We start from the raw sequence: 23,528 nt of genomic DNA, 5'->3' as shown, positions 1-23,528 counted from the left end.
TCTGGTTAGTAAGAAATGGAGAATAGATACTAGGTAGGCAGTTAATTAGAGGAAGGGGAATAAGTATCAGGTAGGCAATTAGCATTGTTCACTGTATATATTTATATAGTTTTAAGAAGTCAAGCTGATTACCAAGATTTAAAATGAAATGCTATAATTCTGAGCCCAGCTACTAGATGTGCTCCTCAGAGGCAGTCCCTTTTAATTCTTTTAACTGTCTTTTAATTTATGTGTTTAAAAACTTATAAGCAAATACTGTGCTGATTCCTGAGTTTTCTGTTATTTCAGTTATTCAGGATTTAATCTATTGACTTTCTATTAATGGTTTAGCTATCTAACTACCCCAGATGCTTAGACATCGGCATACCTATATACTCCGTTCCCTCTTCCCTTCTCTTTTTTCCCAATATAGTTTTGAGATTTGGTAAAAACAATACCTATTGTTTCTATTACTATAATTTTATAAATATTATTTTCAGTGAGCCATTTGGTATATTAAGATTACATTCCATTTCCTCTCTATAATTTTGTTTTCCCCAGTGTTAATGATTATCTCTTTTTTCACTTAATTATCTATGCCAGGGGCTGGTAAACTACCACCCCACAGGGCAAATATAGCCTGCCACCTGTTTCTGTAAATAAAATTTTTATTGTAACACAGCCCTGTTCCTTCATTTGGATTATTTTATGCCTGCTTTCACACTACAGCAGAATTGAATAGTTGTGACAAGAGACAGATGACTCCACAAAGCCTAAAATATTTAGCCTAAAATATTTCTCTGGCTCTTTACAAATAAAGTTTGCTGAACCCTGATGTATGTACTTATTGGTAATTTGCCCCTAGGCTATGGACCAGAAGTATAAAGTCCAGTTTGGACTTCTTGTTCTATAAGGCCTGTTTCACAGCAGTCATCTTGGGAATTCTCGTCGCCTTTTTGTCTGTGTTGGATTCCTTATTTTCTGGATCTCATGTTTTCTTTTTTTGTCTTACTGTTTTGGTAGTGCTCATCTACCTGTAGTTTCCTGAAGTACATAAGAAGTAATATTTTTGAGCTCCTGAATGTCTGAATTACCTCCTTTTCTACTCTTAAGACTTTTGGGCACTAAAACGCTGACTGGAAGTCCTGTGTATGTGAATAGCTCTGAAGTTGCAGGCTTTAGTATGGTGATTGGTCAGGAACCTGGCCATTTTTATTTAGAACTCTGTTGTTATTACAGTAACCACCAGCCAGTTGTAGCTATTTAAATTTCAATTAATTGAAAAAATAAAAATTCAGTTCCTCAGTTGTGCAGACCACATTTCAAATGCTCTTATGACTGCTGGCTATTGTATTGGGTAGTGTAGGTAGAGAATATTTCTATCATTGCAGAAAGTTCTTTTGGATGGTATTGCTTCCACCAGAGCCTTTACACTTATAATTAAAATAATACCTTAGGAGCATCACTAAAGAAGTCAGTCAAGGTTTTTTTGTTTTATTTTTGGCAGTAAATGAAAGACTATACTTTAAATTTTACCATAAAGCTGTGTTTATCTTCTGCCACACCTGTGGCTTTTACACAGTCTCTTTATCTCCATTTTCATTGAATATAAGCACCACAAGATTTAAGGTGGCATATTAGTAGCCATTTTATATAGCTTTAGGATGTCCTTTGGTTGGGTTCCTCAATACCTCTGAAAACCTGAACTTCTAGGGAAGCTAAGAGCTATCACTGTTATGTTTTCTAAGGACTCAGTTCCTTTCTTCTTGTCTTCTAAGGTAGCACTGTCTAATAGAAGTATAATGTGAGTCGAAATATAATGTGAGTCGCATATGTGGTTTTGTTTTTTTTTTTTTGCGGTACGCGGGCCTCTCACTGCTGTGGCCTCTCCCGTTGCGGAGCACAGGCTCCAGACACGCAGGCTCAGCAGCCATGGCTCACGGGCCTAGCTGCTCTGCGGCATATGGGATCTTCCCAGACCGTGTAATGAACCCATTTCCCCTGCATCGGCAGGCGGACTCTCAACCACTGCGCCACCAGGGAAGCCCGCATATGTGTTTTTAAATCTGGTAGTAGACATATTAAAGAAAGTTTTTAAAAAAGTGAAATTAATTTTAATATATTTAATCTAATATATCTATTTCAGCATGTAATTACATATAAAGATGATATGAGCGAGGTATTTTCTTTTTTTTCTTTTCTTTTTTAACTAAGTCTTTGAAATCTAATATGCATTCTGTACTTAGAGTACACCTCGGCGTTCTCTGGTCACATTTACAAGTGCTGAATAGTCATTTGTATATTGGTTTGCATTAACAGCGCAGTTCTAGGGCTTGAAGCCCAGCCGGGCTTGGTAGTGCTTATTGGTAAAAGATCTCTTCTGTCTGGCTTATGAACCCTCTTGGAATTGTATGCTAAATTGTGACTGTACTCTAGCATCTCAAAGGTAGGGGAAACTTCCATCTTATGTCAAGGTATCCACTGTTAGCCAAGTTGGGCATAGTTACTGTCTTGTTTTTCCTCCTTTTAGCCTGTCTGTGCTAGTCTATTATTAATGTCTGTCATCAAGATTATTATGCATCCTATTTCTGAAGTCTTAAGTGATGATATATAATAGTACTTATGACCCATGAAATTTCTCTGTGATGCTTGAGTCATTAGGATTTGCACGGTCAGTTTTCCACATTCTCATGCTTTCCAGAAACATTAATGAGAAAAAAAATGAAGTGCTAAGAAAGACTTTTTTCTCTCTTTTTTCCTCCCCATTAAGCTTTTCTTACTATCATTTCTTACTATGATTCTTAGCGATTCATACAAATCTGTCTTTTTCAACTGTTGGTTTTAGATATGAACCATAATAGAGAAATTTTTTTTCTGAAGGGGAGAAGGGAATGAGCATAACTGGCCAAGCAGTGTTTGAAATCAGGGCTTAATATGTATTAAATCAATTCTCAAAACAGACCTATTACTCCAGTTTTACAGTTGATAAATCTGAAGCATAGGGAGGTTAAGGAACTTGTCCAAGGTCATATTTCTTGCAGGTATTGGAGCTGGATTATAGGGCATGAAAAATATGAGACAGATTGTGGACCCTGTGGACCACTATATCTCCTGTACCTACATCTTTTTAAAGTTATTGGAAATAGTAAAACAGAAGACTTAAAAATTTAAAATATTAGGGAGATATGGTATTTCCTGAACACTTGAAGTTGTAAACCAGAATAATATGTCATTGCTTTCTAAGTATTCTTTACTGTATGATGTAAGTATTGTGTTCACTGAGTGAGCAGAAGTATGTACAAAATCACAGATAAGGTGTTTTATTCTGGATTTTAATATAGATCTTTTGTTCATTGAGATATGGCAAGGATACCTGATATTGAAATTACACTTATAAATTCAAGAAATTTAAAAAGTGACTGAGGGGGCTTCCCTCATGGTGCAGTGGTTGAGAATCTGCCTGCCAATTCAGGGGACACGGGTTTCATCCCTGGTCCGGGAAAATCCCACATGCCGCAGAGCCACTAAGCCCGTGCGTCACAACTACTGAGCCTGTGCTCTAGAGCCCGCGAGCCATAACTACTGAGCCTTCATGCTGCAACGAGTGAAGCCCGTGTGACTAGAGCCTGTGCTCCGCAGCAAGAGAAGCCACCACAGTGAGAAGCCAGCGCACTACAACAAAGAGTAGCCCCCACTCACTGCAACTAGAGAAAGCCCCGCGTGCAGCAACGAAGACCCAATGCAGCCAAAAATAAATAAATATATATATATATTTAAAAAAAAAGAACTTTAAAAAAAAATTACTCTGAGGGCTACAGAAATACGGATTAATGCAGTGGTCCCCAAACTTGTCCGGATGTGGAATCACCTTGAGAGATTAAAAAAATAACCTGTGTATTAACCTGGGAGTGTGGTCTGGGCTTTGGAATTTTTAAAAGATCTCTGTGTGATTCTAATGAAAGACAGGTTTGAAAACTATTGAATTGATGGAATAAAAATCTAGGAATTAGGATGACTAGGATTTTTTTGGGGGGGGATGTTAATTATTTCAAATAATGTTAAAATGGATGATTGTGAAAGAGTTGTGCATAATTTTTAAAGTATCACCATAACGTGTTGCTATTAGATAACACAACATAAATAGAAATATAGGACCAATTACATAAATTTTATCAATCCAATGATAGAATAGGATTCTTTTTTTTTTTCATTGTGGTAAAATATACATAACAAAATTTACCATTTTAGCCATTTTTCAAGTGTATGGTTCCGTGGCATTAAGTATATTCACATTGTTGTGCAGCCATCACATTATCTATGTCCAGAACTTTTTTATCATCCTAAACTGAAGATCTGCCCATTAAATGATAACTGAACTTTTTCATCATCCTAAACTGAGAATCTGCCCATTAAATGATAACTCCCTGTTTTCTCCCCCTCCGAGCCCCTGGTAACCACCATTTTGCTTTCTGTCTCTATGAATTTGACTGTTCTAAGTACCTTACACAAGTGGAATCATATAGTATTTGTCTTTTTGTGTCTGGCTTATTTCACTTAGCATAATGTCCTCAAGGTTCTCATCTAGGTTGCAGCATGCATTTTCATTTCTTTTTAAGGCTGAATAATTTTCCATTGTATTTTTATACCACATCTTGTTTATCCATTCACCTGGCATCTGACATTTGGGTTGTTTCCACTTTTTGTCTATTGTGAATAACACTGCTGTAGATAGTGTACAAATATCTGCTTTCAGTTCTTTTGGGAATATACATAGAAATGGAATTGCGAGATCATACAGTAGTTCTATTTTTATTTATTTTTTGAGGAATCGCTGAAGTCTTTTCCACATTGGCTGTACCGTTTTATATTCTTACGAGCAGTGCAGGAGGATTCCAATTTCTCCACATCCTCACCAACACTTCCTTTCTTTTTAAAAAAGTAGTAGCCATCCTTAGGGGTGTGAAGGGGTTATCTCATTGTCGTTTTGATTTGCATTTTCTAAATGATTAATGATGTTGAGCATCTTTTCACATGTTCGGTGGCTATTTATGTATCCTTGGAGAAATGTCTCTTCAAGTCTTTTATCCATTTTTAATTGGTTGTTAGGATGACTAGAATTTTAAGTCAACATTCCCTTTACCTAGGTTTATGATTTTAAGACAAGTCACTTAACTTCATTGTGCCTTGAATTCCCTACTAGCAAAATGGGATGTCATCTTTCTGTAACTACCTAACAGAAGTGCTAAAAATAGATTAGATATAGTACCTCCTAAAGCAGTATAGATAACTGTTATATTATTAGAACAGCTAACTTTATTAGCATATTTTCATTTTCTGTCTTAGAATAAAGAATCTTTTGTTTAATTTCAGTACTTAAGGAACATTTTTCTACAATAGAAGATTATCTGTTGAGGTTTCATCTGTAAAATTCTGCCTCACTCATGCCTTTTTGTTTTGGTTATTATAGTAAAAGCTCCTGGAGAGCAGTTTTACTGTATACAATACTTTATAGTAGCCTAACGGTACCTTGGAGTCTCATTGTAGTTGCACATATTTGTTTTAACTCCACTTTTCTAAGTGCTAAGTACCAAAAATTAGGTGATGTTATAAAATGATCTCTCTCCTTGAAAGACAAGACATTGTGAATTTAGTATGGCAGTATTATCTAACATTCGCTTTGGCCTATAATATTTTCTGACTAGATTACCTTTAATATAGACATGCTTTGGAGATATTGCAGGTTCTTTTCCAGACTACCACAGTACAGCACATATAATAAATCGAGTCACAAGAATTTATTTGGTTTCCAGTGCATTTAAAAGTTATGTTTACACTAACTGTAGTCTATTAAGTGTGCAGTAGCATTATGTCTAAAAAAACAGTGTATATAGCTTAATTAAAAATACTTTATTTAAAAAATACTAACCATCATCTGAACTTTCAGCAAGTCGTAATTTTTTTGCAATAGTAACATCAGAGATCACTTATCACAGATCACCATAACGAGTATAATAATGAAAAAGTTGGAAATGTGAGAATTACCAAAATGTGACACAAATATGAAGTGAACATATGCTTGAAAAAATGGTGCTGACAGACTTGCTCGATGCAGGGTTATCATACACCTTCAGTTTGTAAAGCACTCAATTATCTGTGAAGTACAATAAAGCAAGGTATACCTCTGTAAGAATTTCAGAAATTTTATCCCATATTTAGAATGTTTAGTTTTTTCCTCCTATTATCATGCACAAACTTGGCTTATTTTCAACCATTTTATAACTAGATCAGACTGTATTGGAAACATATGCTAGCAGTATAGGAGGTGATGTTTTTCTTAAAATAGGTAACTGAAAGAGAGCTTGCTGTTAAGTAGGGCAGTGCAGATAAATAGTGGGAGCAGAGAGATTATTCTCTTTTAGTATTTTATGTATGAAATGAAACAGTTGAAAGCTGTATTTTTTTTTAGACTTTTTTTTGATGTGGACCTTTTTTTTTTTAAAATAAATTTATTTATTTGTTTGTCTGCTTTGGGTCTTCGTTGCTGTGTGCGGGCTTTCTCTAGTTGCGGCAAGCGGGGGCTACTTTTTGTCGTGGTGTGCAGACTTCTTGTTGCAGTGGCTTCTCTTTATTGCGGAGCACGGTCTCTAGGCATGCGGGCTGCAGTAGTTGTGGCACGCGGGCTCAGCAGTTGTGGCTTGTGGGCTCTAGAGCGCAGGCTCAGTAGTTGTGTGGCACACGGGCTTAGTTGCTCCGCGGCATGTGGGATCTTCCTGGGCCAGGGCTCGAACACGTGTCCCCTCCATTGGCAGGCGAATTCTTAACCACTGCGCCACCAGGGAAGTCAGATGTGGACCATTTTTAAAGTCTTTATCGAATTTGTTATAATATATATTTTTTTATGTTTTGGTTTTTTGGCCATGAGGCATGTGGGATCTTAGCTCCCTGACCAGGGATCGAACCCACACCCCCTGCACCGGAAGGCAAAGTCTTAACCACTGGACCCCCAGGGAAGTCCCGAAAGCTGTATTTTTAAGAACTCTAGTTCACTAATTAAGTATGAGGGTATAAAGTTCAGGTCTCCTAGCCTCTTTGTCTTTAAGGATAAAGAACATGAGACTGTTTTAGGTTGTTGCATAAACTTACAGATGTTCTTGGAAGTATTTGCAATTTAGATTTGGGAATTTGCTGTTGAGTTACTGAGTAAGCACACAGCAGTCATAATCATTTGTATAGAGAGCATACTTACTTGATCCCTAAAACTAATCAAATTACAATTTCTCTGTGTTTCGATTATTATTGCTTGAGTCATTTCCTTAATAAATGTTTTCCTTGACATAAAGTATTTTTAGTAATTTCCCTTTATACTCTTAAATTTTGCCCCTACCAAGAAATTTGTCTTTTAATGTTACCTGAAAAATATGTAAAAAGCTTGTAATGTTAAAAAATATATATTCGTTCTAACCAGTTTAATATGAAATTTTCTTAACTTTTTTAGCGTGTTGTGTTTTTGTTTTTGTTTTGCGGTATGCGGGCCTCCCACTGCTGTGACCTCTCCCACTGCAGAGCACAGGCTCTGGACGCGCAGGCCCAGTGGCCATGGCTCATGGGCCCAGCCGCTCCGCGGCATGTGGGATCCTCCCAGACCGGGGCACGAACCCGTGGACCCTCAACCACTGCGCCACCAGGGAAGCCCTAGCGTGTTGTCTTTTAAATTCTCATATCCTTTTTTGCTGTTTAGAGAGAGATGCTTTGAAAATAGATTTCTGCCTGTTTTATGTCAATACACATAATGGGCATTTCCCTCTCAAAAGTTAAACACTAGTGTTTGCTAAGATAAAAATACTATCTAGAAATTGTTATGTATTTATACATTCTGTAACTCAACCTTAACAGTTACAGAAGAATTCTATCAGAAGACACTCGAAAGAAAAGCACAAATATCGCTTCATAGGCATTCCCACATTTAGTAATGAGATTAGTTGCATATATGTTTGTTTACTTTAGGTGCATTCTTTGAGGAAAATAAATGTATGAGACTTATGAGTAATTTTTAAAAATTCTAATGTTTCAACTGGTATCAAGAGTAATGTTTGGTATTAACAAAAGTGTGACGAGAGTCACACTCTTGATTTAGTGTTTTTCTTGAGCTGTGTTATAACATAGGCCACACCATCGCTTTGTTGAGAAACTTTTTTTTTCCAGCCCTACAGTTTTTGGGCTGTTTATATTTCCTTAAATTATGGTTGCAAACCAGCAAGTTGTTTTCTGAGTTCTTCTCTTTCTTTTAGTACTTTATCAAGTGTAACTAGTAACAGTCAAACTACATTTTCACTTGATGTGTTCCCCCAATTCTGTAAGTTCATTTAGGCATGTTTTCTGCGTTCCAGATTATTTCAGGCAACAGTTTTATGAAGTATTTATCCATTACGTAACATGGGTTACCATTTTCCTCACTGTTTTTCAATGTTTTATATTCCTTGCTACCAGTCCTCTGATTGCAAAACTAATGCCACATATTTAGGTTTTTGTCATGGTAGTCCCTCACCTTTGGTGCCAGTTTCTGTATCAGCTATTGCTGTGTAACAAACTACCCCAAAACATAGGGGTTTAAAACCACAGTTATGTATTCTCACTAATGTACCTACAGGTTAGTCAGGGGTTAGCCAATCTAGTCACACTATAAACCATAGTGTGGGTAGAAGTGTATTCTGTATGATTCTCATCCTATTTAGACCAGTGAGCCAGTCAAGGCATGTTCTTATGGCAATTAAAGAAGCACCAGAGGGCAAGCTAAATTGCATAAGCATATTTCAAGCTTCTGCTTGGCCAAAGCAAGTCACAAAGTGAACCTAAGTCAAAGGTTGGGGAAGTATATTTCACTTCTAATAAGAGGGACTACAAAGTCTGGATAAAGGGAGGGATGAACAAAACATGATGAAGCTACAGTAATCAAAACAGTGTGGTACTGTCATAAAGACAGACATGTAAACCAGTGGAAGAGAATAGAAAGTTCAGAAGTAAATTCTTGTGTACGTATTCAAATAATCTTTGACAAGGGTTCCAGGACCACTCAATGGGGAAAGGATATTCTCTTCAACAAATGGTATTGGGAAAACAGGGTATCCACATGTAAAAGAAAGAAGTTGGACCCTTATATACAAAAAATAACTTAAAATGGATTAAAAACGTAAGACCTATAACTATAAAACTGCTAGGAAAAAACATAGTGGAAAAGCTTCATGTCACTGGATTTGGCAATGATTTTGTGGTTATGACACCAAAAACATAGGCAGCAGAAGCAAAAATAGACAAGTGGGACTATATCAAGCCTAAATACCTTTGTGCGTCAAAGGACATAATCAACAGGGAAAAGGCAGTTTATGGAATGGGAGAGAATATTTGCAAGTCATGTATCTGATAAGGTGTTAATATCCAGCATTATAAAGAACTCCTACAACTCCACAAAATATCAAATAACCCAATCTAAAAATGGGCAAAAGACTTAAGTAGACATTTCTTCAAAGCATGACATATACAAATGGCCAATAAGCATATGAAAGATGTTTAGCATCACTAATCAGAGAAATATAAATCCAAACCACAGTGAGATACCACCTCACATATGTTAGGATGGCTACTATGGCGAAAATAAAGAATAATAAATGTTAGTGAGGGCAGAGAAATTGGAACCCATGTGCACAGTTAGTGGGATTGTAAAATGGTGCAGTCACTATGGAAAATGATGTGGAGGTTCCTCCAAAAATTGAAAATGAAACTACCATATGATCCTACTACTACTTCTGAGTGTGTAACCAAAAGAAGCAATCCTACTTCTGAATGTGTATCCAAAAGAATCTAAAGCAGGATTTTGAAGAGATACTTGCACACCCATGTTCATAGCAGCATTATTCCTAATAGCCAAGAGGTAGAACCAACCCAAATATCCATTGATGGATGATGGCTAAGCAAAATGTGTTATATGCATAAAATGAATTATTATTCATCCTTAAAAGGAAAGAAATCCTGTTACGTGCTACACCATGGATGAACCTTGAGGACATTATGACAAGTGAAATAAGCCAGTCACAAAAAGACATACTGTATGATCCTACTTATGCGAGGTATCTAAAGTAGTCAAGTTCATAGAAGCAGAAAGTAGAATGATGCTTTTAAGGGGCTGGTGCAGGGGGAGTAGAAAGGGGAATTGTTGTTTAATGAGTGTAGTTTCAGATTTGCAAGATGATAAAGTTTTGAAGATCTGTTTTACAACAGTATGCATATACTTAACACTACTGACTGGTACACTTAAAATTGGTTAAGGTGGTACATGTTATGTTCTGTTTTTCTACAGTGATTAAAAAAATGAGAGAGGGTTGAAGAATTGGGACCAATAACTCTATCTTCCACAGATACTAAAGTTATGATTCCTTTTATCAAGGAATTTACAACCTGGCAGGGAGTTAAACTAGTAAATAATAGTAATTCTATGATAAATATTATTATAAGCATAGAATATTATGGGAGCACAGAAATCATGCTTAAAGGAGTCTTAAGGAATGATTAAGAAATGAAGAGAAATTTGTGGTAAACAAGGGGGTAGTTCTTGGTGGATTAAGTATCTGTCTGGAGAGTTTGGCAAGGATCAGATTGTGAAGGGTCTAGAGGGCTGTGCGAAGGTTTTAGGGGTTTTTGACTTAGTCCTGAAGGCATTGGGGAGCTGTTGATTTTGAGCCTCCCAGTTACATGACTAGAATTAATTTTTAGATATCTGGCAGTGGTGTAAAGAAAGATAAATTAGAGATTTTAACAGCTACTCAGACCTTAAAGAGGCAAAAACCAAAAAATAATAAATTATTTAAGAACTAGAATCACTAGCAATTGGTGATAAATTAGCTGAACGTAGGGAGTTTCAGGAAAGTGAAAAATTTGGGATGATTTATATTTCTGGCTTGTACAACTATATACAGATATAGACTTGATAAGAAAAGGAGTATGTTTGGGTAGAAATAATAGGTGGTTCAGATGTGGACTTTACAGTATTTAGTACTGTGTGCCAAGGACCTATTCTAGATGCTGGGGATACAACATTGAACAAAGGAAACAGATTCCTCCTCCAATAGCACTTTCAATCTTGGTGACTATAAGAAATAAACTGTATAATATGTTAGATTGTGATTATTTTTTTAAGCCAAAACAAATCCCAGAAGAGGAATTGAGGGACAATTTAAAGTAGGGTGATCAGTGAGCACCTCACCTAGAAAGTCTTTAAACAAAAATCTGATGAAGGTGAATATAGCTATTTAGAGTGTTCCAGATGGAGTAACAGTAGGTAAAAAGGCCTGATGTGTTTTAAGGAGCAGCAGAGAGGTCAGTTGAGGGAGAAGGGTAAGTATTAGAGGTAGACTAGTAAGAAATGAGATTGGCGAAGTAATAGGTATTGGGGGGTAGGCTGATGTAAGGCACCATAAGAAATAAGATAACTTTTATGACGTTACCCAAGTGTGATTCTTTTTCCCTTAGGAATTAAAAGTTTATTTTCATTATCTAGGTCTTGTTAAGACCGTATCTTAGTATCCTGTACCTGATTTTTGTTACAGCACTTACCATAACTGTAATTAAATGTGCTTAGCATAGTGTCGTGTGCTTTGCTATAAAATACTTTTTGAATAAAGCATTTTATACTTTTGAATAAAGGAATAACACTTGCCTTCACTTGGTGGTTTAGTATATCTGAATATAATACTAAGTTTAATGCAGAGTTGTTTTGAATGTGTGTGGGTGGGGAGGGTGACATGTATGTTTTGTTTTAAGCATTTAGAGTTAGGTTTGCGTTTGGTTACTTTTTTTTTTTCTTTTGTCTGTTTTGTAGTATAGGTTCCTTGCCACTGCTGAAAAGCAGTAATAAAATTGAGATTATTTTAAATGAGCGTTAGCAATGGTCTGTCTTTGGATGGATGGTTTTCTAAGTATATTCGTTAACAAGTCTCTTATCTTGATTTGGTGATTATTTTAGATTTATATGTCGACCCTTGAACAGCACGGGTTCACTTATATGCAGATTTTTTTCAGTAGTAAATACTGTATAGTACTGCATGATCCATGGTTGGTCAAATCTGTGGATTCAGAACCTTGCATATGGAGGATGGACTAGGTTATATGGGGATATTCCATTGCATGGGGAGGGTTGGCACCCCTAACCCCCCTGTGTTGTTCAAGGGTCAACTGTACTCTTATATCAAAGCAAATGTCTGTAGTTTCTGTAATTACTCAACCGTAGTTATTCAAATAGACTTAGTTTTTTAATCAGAAGAAACAAGCTTAATTTATTAAATAATGTAAATAATTTTACTTCCTATAATCATCAATTATATCTCAATAAGGCAGGAACAAAAAAATTGGCTGAATGCAGTGTGGTATCTTGGATTGGACTCTGGAACATAAAAAGGGCATAAGTGGAAAAATCTGGTGAAGAAATAAAAGACTGGCGTTAGTTAATAGTAGTAATGTGCCAATGTTAATTACTTGTTTGACAAATGTAGCATGATTATGTAAGATGTTAGGGGAAACCGGGTGAAGGGTATATGGGAACTTTCTATACTATCTTTGTAACTGTTCTATAAATTCAAAATTATTCTGAAAATAAGTTTTTTTTTAAAGCAACAAAAGCTACTGGGATGGAGAAGAATACAGTAATCACTAATTAATGTATAGAATTCATAAATTTTTAAAATTTAAGAGTAAAATGATTCAGGTAGTACAGAATGGTATCATAAATTTAGAAAAAGCAAAGATCCTTGCTTAATTACTCTAGTCCTGTTCCCTGGAAGTAACCAGGTTTTGTTTGTTTTTTATTTTTGTTTTTTAATTTTTTGTTTACTTCTTCTGGTGGTTACTGCCATAATTCCAGAGATGCTTATACCTCTAGGCCTTGATTGATGAACTTTAGACAGTGTCTCCTGACTCTTTACCATGAAAGATTTGTTTTATTAGTTATATTATTATTATTTTTTTTGCGGTACATGGGCCTCTCACTGTTGTGGCCTCTCCCGTTGTGGAGCACAGGCTCCAGACGTGCAGGCTCAGCTGCCATGGCTCACGGGCCCAGCCGCTCCGCGGCATGTGGGATCTTCCCGGACCGGGGCACAAACCCATGTCCCCTGCATCGGCAGGCGAACTCTCAACCACTGCGCCACCAGGGAAGCCCTTGCATATAACTTTGATTCTAGGATGCCTTCAGTTGTAAGACCCATCGTTGCTTTAAAAAAACTATTCATTGGGGATGGGGGGCGCAGTACATTAAATGCTTGGTTAATTGAATTCAGTCCAATTTCAGAAATACTAAAATGAGAAAATATATCTGTAGTTAATGTTTTTATATAGAAGGGAAAACAAACAAAAAAATTAGGTCATCTTTAATTCTATTGTACACCTAGATTTTTTTTCACCAAAGTAACCTTTCTTTTTTTCTTTAAAAAAAATTGAGACTATAAGCCTGCCTTTTCCATTAAACCCACTCCCCCACCTTTATTTATTTTGGTGGCTATATCATAATTGTATGTGTGGGTGTACCTAACTTGTTTAACTGGTTCCTTTCTTTGCAGCTCTTTCTATTATAAGCAGTACTGTGAAGAACATTTCTTATAGCTAAATCTTTGCTCATATCTGTGGTTTTTGGGTTTTTTTTTCCCTTTAGATGATGAGATGGAATTTCTGGGTTAAAGAGAATGTACATTTTTGTGGTATAACTTCGTAAAAAAGAAAAGCAACTTGACTTTTTTTTGGCTATAAATCATTACTAAAATATAACTTTTTCTTCTTTATTAGTGAACACTTGTCCTGCTCTTTCACCTTTTTCTTGCATGGAGACAGCAATGTTTGTACCAGTGTGGAAATTAACCAACATCAACCTGTATATCTTCTTAGTGAAGAACATATCACCCTTGCTCAACAGTCTAATAGCCCATTTCAAGGTAGATTATTTTATTGGCTTAGTTATTTGATCGTTTATTGTTGTTTCAAGAAAAAATCCTTACTGAAATTGGTAGCGATTAATGAGATTTCCCCGATCTTTAGCCTAATGATGATTCTGATGTAGTTTACTTCTTTCCCATTTGAGTATTAAGTCAATGAAATAAGTTTTTTAATACAAATATTTAAAAAATTTCTTGTACATGAATGTTAGCGTAATTTAAAGTGTTTCTTTAAATAGCCTCTAGGTGGTGTACATGTTTATATTTTCAGAGTTATCTTGTGTTTCAGGTCACATAAGTCATTTTTAACATAGGTACACAGAACTTTTGATATAATTCTTACTGTGAAAGTGGTTGAACTCTAGAGGAAATATTTTGTAAGATTGATGATTTGTTTTTAAGAACTGGCAGTATGTTCTTGTTTTAATTCTAAGCCTAGTATTTGCTCTTTAAAAATTTACATGGCAGCATATAATAAGTACTTAGATTTATTTACACACACACACACACACATACACACACACATTATTTTTCCTCAAATTGCTTTTCCTTAGGGGAAAGTCAAGAGAAGTTGAAGGATATACAAGTATTCCCAGTTTATGTAGGAATTCTGTCCATCTGAGATTTTTGGGTAGACAAAATTTTAAGTTTTTTATAATAAACTCAGTGTTGTACTTTATCTTCAAAATAATGAAGTACAATAAATTGATATTTTCTGGAATTGATCATTATGGATTTCTTCTTCTTCCTTTTTTTGAATTGCATAATTACTTGCTGTACTGTTCAGTGTCATCTTATTTGGTATAATCATCTTTAGGTACTTACTTGATATCTGTTTTGGGTTTCTAGTTATCTTAAGCCCATTTGGACTAAATGGCACTCTCACAGGACAGGCATTCAAGATGTCCGATTCAGCTACAAAAAAATTGATTGGTGAATGGAAACAGTTCTATCCTGTCTCATCTTGTTTGAAGGAGATGTCTGAAGAAAAACAGGAAGATATGGATTGGGAAGATGATTCTTTAGCTGCAGTAGAAGTTCTTGTTGGTAGGGATTCCGAGTATTTAATCCTAAGGGGGGAAATATGTGACTATATATGTATTAGTTAGATTTTGCTGCATAATAATAACTCTGATATCTTAGTGGCTTTTAACAGCAAACATTTATTTCTTCCTTATTTCCTGCTTACAGTACATAAGGGCTGCAGTTTGGTTGTGGTTTGGCTCCTTGTGTCTTCTCATCCTTCAGCCTAGGTTCAAAGAGTACCCCAGTATCTGGGACATACTATTCTTACAAGAACAGAGTCCCTATTATTCAATAGGGACTGAGCCTAACCATATAAGTGTATTTAAAGCTTCTGCTAGGGATATGATGTATGTTGCATCTGTTCACGCTCCATTAGGTAAAACTAGTCATATGGCCAAACCAAAGTCATTAGGGCAGGGAAATATATTCCACTTAGAGGGAAAAATGCTAAAGGTGGGAAGAAAATAATTATGAATGAATAATATTTGGAGGTTGGAAAGTTGACAGCGTGTGTGTTGCAGTATTTTAACATTTGGTAAAGCTGTTGCCTCTGATAAAAGACAGAAAATGTATACCAAAAGGACTTGTGGCTTTGATTTGCTTTGTCCAGGTCAGCACTATTTAGGTTGGCTTTATTATATTTATCTTCTTACTTAGGGACCTAGGTTAACAAGGTAAACTATATTTGAGACATGCCAGAGACAAGGCAGAGGACATAAAGTAGGAGAGGCTGCATCGATCCTGCAAGTACATCTGAAGTTCCTATTGGGTTGTGGCATCTATCACATGCGCTTACATTCCAGAGCAAGTTGCACAGCCCAGCTTAACAATGAGGTGAAGATGTATACTCCACCTTAGAGAGACATGGGAGGTGTGGGGAATGTATGGGTGAACAGATAATTGGTTGAGCAGATTAGAATTTGCAACACTGTATTTAATGGATTCATATGGTAAATGTTATATATGAGATTACCTTATTTTTTTTTAATAAAAGAAATATCAGTATTCAATTTCAGTAAATTTATTACCAGAGTAGTTGTGTCAAAAACAAAAACAAAACACAAACATATATTTGGCTTTTTAAATAGAGGCATATAAAGAAGAAAACAGAAAATGGTCCGTATTTCTAGTGCCAGTTACCTTTGTTAAAGTTTTAAAATAAACTTGGTCAAATTTGCAAATAAAGATCTTTTTTTTAAAAAAGAAATACACATTCATGGTTAGAAAATCCAAAAGCAAAAAGAGAAAGCTGCTTTCTTCTAAGTCTCTGTCTGTCACTAAAGGTAACCACTACTACCAGGCTCTTGTGGCTTGTTCAAGAAAAACCTTATGCCAGAAAGAGTACATTTATAAAAGTACATTAAATGTATTTTTATTTTAACAAGTGTGATCATATTATATCTACTTTTCCGTTATTGCACTTTTGAGTGAAACTAATCCCACTACAGTCACAATAGTAATTGATTTTCTTATCCTTTTTTTTTTTTTTTCCTTTTAGCTGGTGTCCGAATGATCTACCCAGCATGCTTTGTTCTAGTCCCTCAGTCAGACATTCCTACTCCTAGCTCTGTGGGATCCTCTCACTGTTCAGCTTCTTGCTTGGGTGTCCACCAAGTGCCTGCTTCCACAAGAGATCCTGCTATGTCTTCAGTTACTCTTACACCACCTACATCTCCTGAGGAAGTTCAAACAGGTATTGTACTAGTTTGTTTCATTAGCTCTAGTGATAAATCTGTTATCTTGAATATAGTAAACACTTAAAAAATAATTATTTTGGAATAATTTCAAACTTACTGAAGTGTTTGTAAGTACAGTGCAAGGAACTCTTCTCATTCAGATTCCCAAACTGTTAACATTTGCTCCATCACCCTCTGTCTATGCATACATTCCTTATAACTGATCTTTTTCTGAACCATTTGAGAAAAAGCTGCAGACATGATGCCCCATCATGGGATAATGCCCCATCACCCCTAAGTGCTCAGTCTGTTTCCCAAAATTAAGTACGCTTTCCTATATGACTACCATTTAATCTTCCAAGTCAGGAAATTAACATTGATATAACACTATCATCCAGTTCCCATTCCCTGTTCAAATTTTTTTTTTGCTTTCTGTATTTTAAATAAAGTGACATGCTTTTTTGCCTCAAAATATAAGTAGGCTTACCAGATAGCTACTGGTAAGCTATCTATCCAGCTGTCTGTCTTACCAGGGCAAGTTACATCAGAAATTAAAAAAAACAAAAACAAAATAATGTTATTTTAAACCTACCTTTATTCTCCTACAGCCTGTTCTTTTTTGTTTTCAGTTGATCCTCAGTCTGCCCAGAAATGGATCACATTTTCTTCAGTGTCTGATGGCTTCAGCTCTGATAGTACTAGCCATCATGGTGGGAAAATACCCAGAAAATTAGCAAATCATGTGGTGGATAGAGTTTGGCAAGAATGTAATTTGAACAGAGCACAGAACAAGTATGTATTTTCATCTTCAAGTTTAAAAATTGCATGTTGGTAGTTACTTGTAGATATTTAAAGTATAAACTGTTACTCATATGATTTTAATTGAAAAAATGGATTTTTAAAAATTCAACTTCAAAGTTTAATTCAGGGTTACAAAAAATTTTATGAATTCTAAAGAGTTTTATAATTTCAAATCTTAGGAGGAAGTATTCGGCTTCATCAGGTGGTCTATGTGAAGAAGAGACAGCCGATAAAGTAGCATCCTGGGATTTTGTTGAAGCTACACAAAGAACAAATTGCAGCTGTTTGAGGTAGATTTTTTTTTCTTTTCCGTTTGGTTGATGTCGGTATATACATGTGTGTGTGGTAGTTTCTTATGCTGTTGCATACTTATGCCCCACTTTGTTTGAGATACCTTATGTAAACACAGGATTTTTTCCAAAAGAAAAAAATATGAGGAAAATAAAAATTCAGTAATACGGAGCTGATTGTAGAAGGACATACAAATGTGTAGGTTCTTACACAGTTACCAGAGCTGGACTGTGAAAGCTTGGATTCATAGCCAAATAAAAGAATTTTATACTGAATTATGGAATATATAGCATCTATAAGGTGAGAGGAACACAAGTCTCTTGAGAAAAGTGTTCATAAATGGCACTGTGCTTGAGAAATTTCTCCCAAGCGTTCTCATAGAAAAGATGATATATGATATACTGAGGTAAAATTTTTCTCAGTCTTTTTTTATAGTAAATACAATATTGGGTTTTGCGCAGCAGTTTCTTATAACATCCCTTTGGTCAAGCTGTAGGTGAAATGCTGAACTAAGATTCAGAAAATAAGATTCTACAAGGGACCAAAGCTGTTATGTAAAAATACAGGCTTTCTAATAGACTGTGTTGGTTGAAAGGTCGGTAGAAGAATGGATGTACTTGGAATTTTTTAGGCAATGATATTTATTTTATATATTGGGGATTTTGATGAGATTTGTTTATCACAGGCATAAAGAGTATGTTGCCTGGCGTTTATTATTTTATTCTACAGATTAAAGATAGATCATATGTTTTTGCAGTCAAGTAAATAAATAATGGCATTGACATCCCTAACCATGACTTACAAATGCACAGTTGGCCACCCCTTCTTGTCATGGCCGTGAGCCAAAGGGATGGAGTGCTTGCAGGTTAGGGCTAAGGTTTTTCTTACATTAGCTCTGTTTGATTGAGTGCAGTGACAGACTCTCAAGTGTTCTGATGTGTTTTTGCATAGATTAAGTTTTCTTTTATATAGATTCTTTGGATTAAAGACTGTACAATTTTTTAAAGTCTGGCAACCTTGTTAAAAACTTGCCTCTGTTGTTGACAAGAGAGATTGGAATAAAAATATGGATAGATTAGCTCCTGTTTAACAGTTTAAAGTAGTAAAAACCACACTCACCTTGAGGGGAAAAAAAACCAAACTTAGTCTTTGTTTTTGGCCGCGTTGGGTCTTCGTTGCTGTGCGTGGGTTTTTCTCTAGTTGGCAGCGAGCAGGGGCTACTCTTCACTGCAGCGCGTGGGCTTCTCATTGCGGTGGCTTCTCGTTGTGGAGCATGGGCTCTGGGCGTGCGGGCTCAGTAATTGTGGCTCGCGAGCTCTAGAGTGCAGGCTCAGTAGTTGTTGCACATGGGATTAGTTGCTCCGCGGCATGTGGGATCTTCCCGGACCAGGGCTGGAACCCGTGTCCCCTGCATTGGCAGGCAGATTCGTAACCACTGCACCACCAGGGAAGTCCCAAACTTAGTCTTGAAATGCAGGGCTTCAATGCATTATTTGACTAAGACCAGGGGTTGTTGGCAAACTACGATCTGTTGACCACATTTGGCTCACCTATTTTGTATGGTGTGTGAGCTGAAATGATTTTTACAGTTGTAAATATTTGAAAAAAATGAAAGGAAAATATTTTGCGAAAGTTATGTGAAATTCAAATTTTAGTGTCCATAAATAAGAATTTATTGGGACAGAGCCACATCTGTTCAAACACATATTAACAGGCTGCTTTTACAGAGTTGAGTGGTTACAAGACAGACTGTATGGCCCCCCAGAGTCTAAAATGTTTACCATCTGGTCCTTTACCAAAAAAAGTTTGCCAATCCCTGGTCTAAGACCAATAGAATGCTTAAATGAAATTAGATTTTTCTTTCACTGTATTGGCATTTTTATCAAGCAGCTCTTCTTTTTTAGTTTCTAACCTAAGCATTGCTTTATTCTTTTTGAAAGATTTGGGTTTTAAGTCTATTTGTCTAGAATAGTTGTAGAGGAAGACACTCAAAATGCATGTTGGTAAACGTAAGTTTTAATTCTTGCTCTAAGCCGAACTTTTATTTTTAAAAACATACTTTCTTTCCTAATTCCAGAAATTCCTCCTAGGTATTTAGAGCTTTGATATGATGAAATTTCCTATAATCTATGTGTTCGACTAGCTTTGGTAAATTTACCCTTCTAGTAAATACAGTGTTTCTAATCATTTACTTTTTTATATTTTTCATTCACTTTTTTTTTTTTTTACTACTGCATATTATAGATTCCTCCTGTACCCCTGCCTCTCCCCCCCAAATCTGGTTCTCTTCTTTAGTTCATAAGTAAGGCTTGAAACAGACTTGGAGCCACCCTATTATGTGTATCCTCTCCTGGTATAGAATATAGGAGGTAGCACATACATTGATAACTGACTGTACTAGTCAGCCAGTCTGTTCTCAAATCTATCCCTACATTTTCCCTGCTCTGTTCTGTTTTGCAGGGAGTTAGAATTCCTAGGCTCCCTTGCTTTTAACATGTGTTTTTTGGTTTTCACCCCCAGTTTTATTGCGATATAACTGACAAATGATATTGTATGATTTTAAGATGTCAGTGTGATGATTTGATTAGGCTCACTTGCTTTTTGGAGTTGGCTAGTTGGAGGCACTAAGAGAAGATTGGTTGATAAGAGGAGGAAAGAAGCCAGGGTATTTCCCCACCCCTTTTTCGAGCCAACTTCAGCAGCAGCTCTGTGTCCCGTTAACAGCCCCTTCTTCTGGGGTCCCAGTTACCATTGGGCAGTTCCTGCTGTGGTTGTAGCACCATCCCAAGCTTCTGTGATCTGATGAGACTACTTCATCTTATTGTCCTTTCAGCCATAGAAGTGATTGAAGCTCCCCTGCTGTTACTGCTTTCTCCGTTACCTCATTTTCCTCTGTTTTGTTTTTTGATAAATGATTGTAGTACATTTACTCTGTGTGAAAGATAGGACTGGACCCTTCTCTTAGAAATTGATTTGAAAAAAAAATTGCATAAATATAAGCAGTTTGCATGATATATATGTGATTTTAAGAAATTCAAATTATACAAATAAGGCTGAAGTACTGCTTGACCACTCTCTTTCCAAATCCTACTCTCTCTCCCTAGAAGTAACTACTTGCCAATTAGGTATTATCCTTTCATGCTTTTCTCTGTAATATTGTATGTATATGTGTTTTTCCTCCCAACACATGAACATAATACAGATGTATTTGGCAGTTTATTTTTTCACTTCATGTGCCTTAGATCTCTCCATTCTAGTTACTTGTGGATCTGCTTTACTGTTTTAAAAAAAATTCTTGGCATTCCACTGAATGGAAGTACCATAGTGTATTTAATCATTCTGGGTTTGATGGACAAATAGGTTGTTTCCAAAGGTTTTTTTGTTTTTGTTTACTTTTTAAAAAATAATACTTTTGTGACTATTAGTTATTTATTAGATTTTTTTTTGACACTCTGTGATAGATGATGTCCAAGGCTCAGGATACATTAGTGAACAAGGCTCCTGCTGTTGTGAAGCCTGCGTGCTAAGGGGAGTGGGGCAGATAATTAGTTTTCAAAAAAAATTCTTAATCCTTTTAAAATTTAAGAGTGGTGAGTGCTAAGAAGGAAATAAAATTAGGTGGGTGATGTGATAGAGAGTTGTGGGCAAGGGGGCTATTTAAATACTTTGCTTGTGACTTCAGAAAGCTTCTACCAGTTTCACTCCCACTTCTTGCATATAAGAGTGCTGGTTTTTCTTACGCTTTCACTGATCTGAGAACTGTCCTTAAAATTATTTTTTTCCCATTATAGTAAGTGAAAAGCATAAAATTGTTCTAATTGGCATTTTTCAGTTGTTAGTGAGATTAAAAACTGCACATTTATGGATATTAGGCTTTGGTCTCGTGGAATGTTCATAAGAAAATTAGCACTGTATAAGTAGAAAGCAATACAATAAATTTTAGATATTAACACTAAAATACTAGGAACTTCAACTAATAGGAAAAATAATTAAAGGAATCACTCTGATACTTTCAGGACAACTTCTTTTTTAGAAAGATTCTCCAACTTGGTTGACTTGTAATATGAAATTCAGTTGTCTCTAAAGAAGACTAGCTTTTAGAAGAAGGTCTATATAGAAGAAAGGAACTATGATTTAATGTTACCAAAGTTTTGGAGAGCCATTGCTATTCGTATATAGCCCAAATTAATAGTTTCTTTGCCTTATGGAAGGACAAAGGAATGTATGGCTGTTTACTTTTCACATCCCTTGTATACTTGGAATGTAACCAGGTAGCTCACCTCCGATTATTGGAGATTGTTTTTCTCCTTAGTGCCTTGCATAACTTGATGAATTCTTAAACTTTCGGTTTCAAAGCTCATTTACACTCTTAAAAATTATAGGGTATCCAAACATGCTTTTATTTATGTGGGTCACGTCTATTGATATCATTTTAGGGAAATTTTAAAGCAGTGCTTAGTTTATTTAAAAAATAACAAAAGCCAGTACAAATTAACATGAATAAAATACTTTTATAGAAATCAACTATATTTTCCAAAGCAAAAAGCAGATTAGAGGACTTCCCTGGTGACGCAGTGGTTAAGAATCTGCCTGCCAAAAATGCAGGGGACACGGGTTCAAGCTTTGGTCCAGGAAGATCCCACATGCCGGGGAGCACCTAAGCCCATGCACCACAGCTACCGAGCCTATGCTCTAGAGCCCGTGAGCCACGACTACTGAGCCCACGTGCCGCAACTACTGAAGCCCACATACCTAGAGCCTGTGCTCCACAACAAGAGAAGCCACCGCGATGAGAAGCCTGTGCACCGCACTGAAGAGTAGCCCCCAGTTGCCGCAACTAGAGAAAGCCAGCACACAGCAACAAAGACCCAACGCAGCCAAGAATAAATTAAAAAAAGAAAAAACTATATGTCATAAGATAACCTTAAAAAAAGAAACAGATTAGAAGAGATAGTTGACATTCTTTCCTTCATAAATGCCTTTAAAAATTGGTGGATATTTTACACTTACAGCACATCTCAATTTGTACTCTCCACGTTTTGAGTTCCTAGTTAGCCACATGTGACTTTGGATACCATTCTTGGACAGCACAGCTTTAGAAATAGAGTTCAAAATAGGACTAATGTCTGGATATAGGGGAAAAAATATACATACACACATATATATAAATGTCTGATATAGAAAAGACAAGTTTCTAGTCAATATATTATTTTCTAACAATTGGAGGAGCTGCATTTCCTCATAAGGTAATGTGGTCCTTGTCATTGAAAATATTCGAAGAGGGGTTGGTTAGAGAAGGGGTTATTCTTACATTGGATAGAACCTACTGTTTGTTTTTTTAATGACCAATAACTTTATTAAATTTTTTAAAATGCTATTTAAAAAATTTAAATAATGCACACGAATATAAAACTTAAAATAACAAGTTCTCCCTGTTATGCATGTATGTAGATCTGCCTGCCTGTTTTCTTTTCCACAAATGGAATCATGCTTTGTATACTGTTCTTCAACGTGCTTTTTTTGAAAAACAGTTATCCTGGGTATCTTTCTTTATTAGCACATACAGTTCCACTCTCTTTTTTCTTTTAAGTTCATAGTACTCCATGATACTGTCGAGGTATAATGCTTTATTTGGCCAGTCACCTGTGCTGCACTCTTGCCGAAGACTTTTTTTTTTTTTTTTTTGGCGGTACGCGGGCCTCTCACTGTTGCGGCCTCTCCCGTTGCAGAGCACAGTCTCAGCGGCCATGGCTCACGGGCCCAGCTGCTCCGCGGCACGTGGGAT

The 23,528-nt window shown here is 36.1% G+C and overlaps 1 protein-coding gene across 1 annotated transcript in view; it reads left to right on the top strand.

The window, feature by feature from the left end:
• Positions 1-23,528, top strand: part of MED13 (mediator complex subunit 13) — a 95,363-nt gene that overhangs the window by 12,079 nt on the left and 59,756 nt on the right. The window contains exons 4-8 of the mRNA XM_082861415.1: positions 13,804-13,949; positions 14,799-14,996; positions 16,474-16,668; positions 17,281-17,443; positions 17,632-17,742. Of these exons, the coding sequence (XP_082717541.1) occupies positions 13,804-13,949; positions 14,799-14,996; positions 16,474-16,668; positions 17,281-17,443; positions 17,632-17,742 (813 nt within the window). The remainder of the gene's footprint in view (positions 1-13,803; positions 13,950-14,798; positions 14,997-16,473; positions 16,669-17,280; positions 17,444-17,631; positions 17,743-23,528) is intronic.

The sequence above is a fragment of the Leucopleurus acutus genome, assembly GCF_964270905.1.
Source record: "Leucopleurus acutus genome assembly, chromosome: 19".
Lineage (NCBI taxonomy): Eukaryota > Metazoa > Chordata > Mammalia > Artiodactyla > Delphinidae > Leucopleurus > Leucopleurus acutus.
This window is presented reverse-complemented; position numbering and strand designations above follow the sequence as displayed.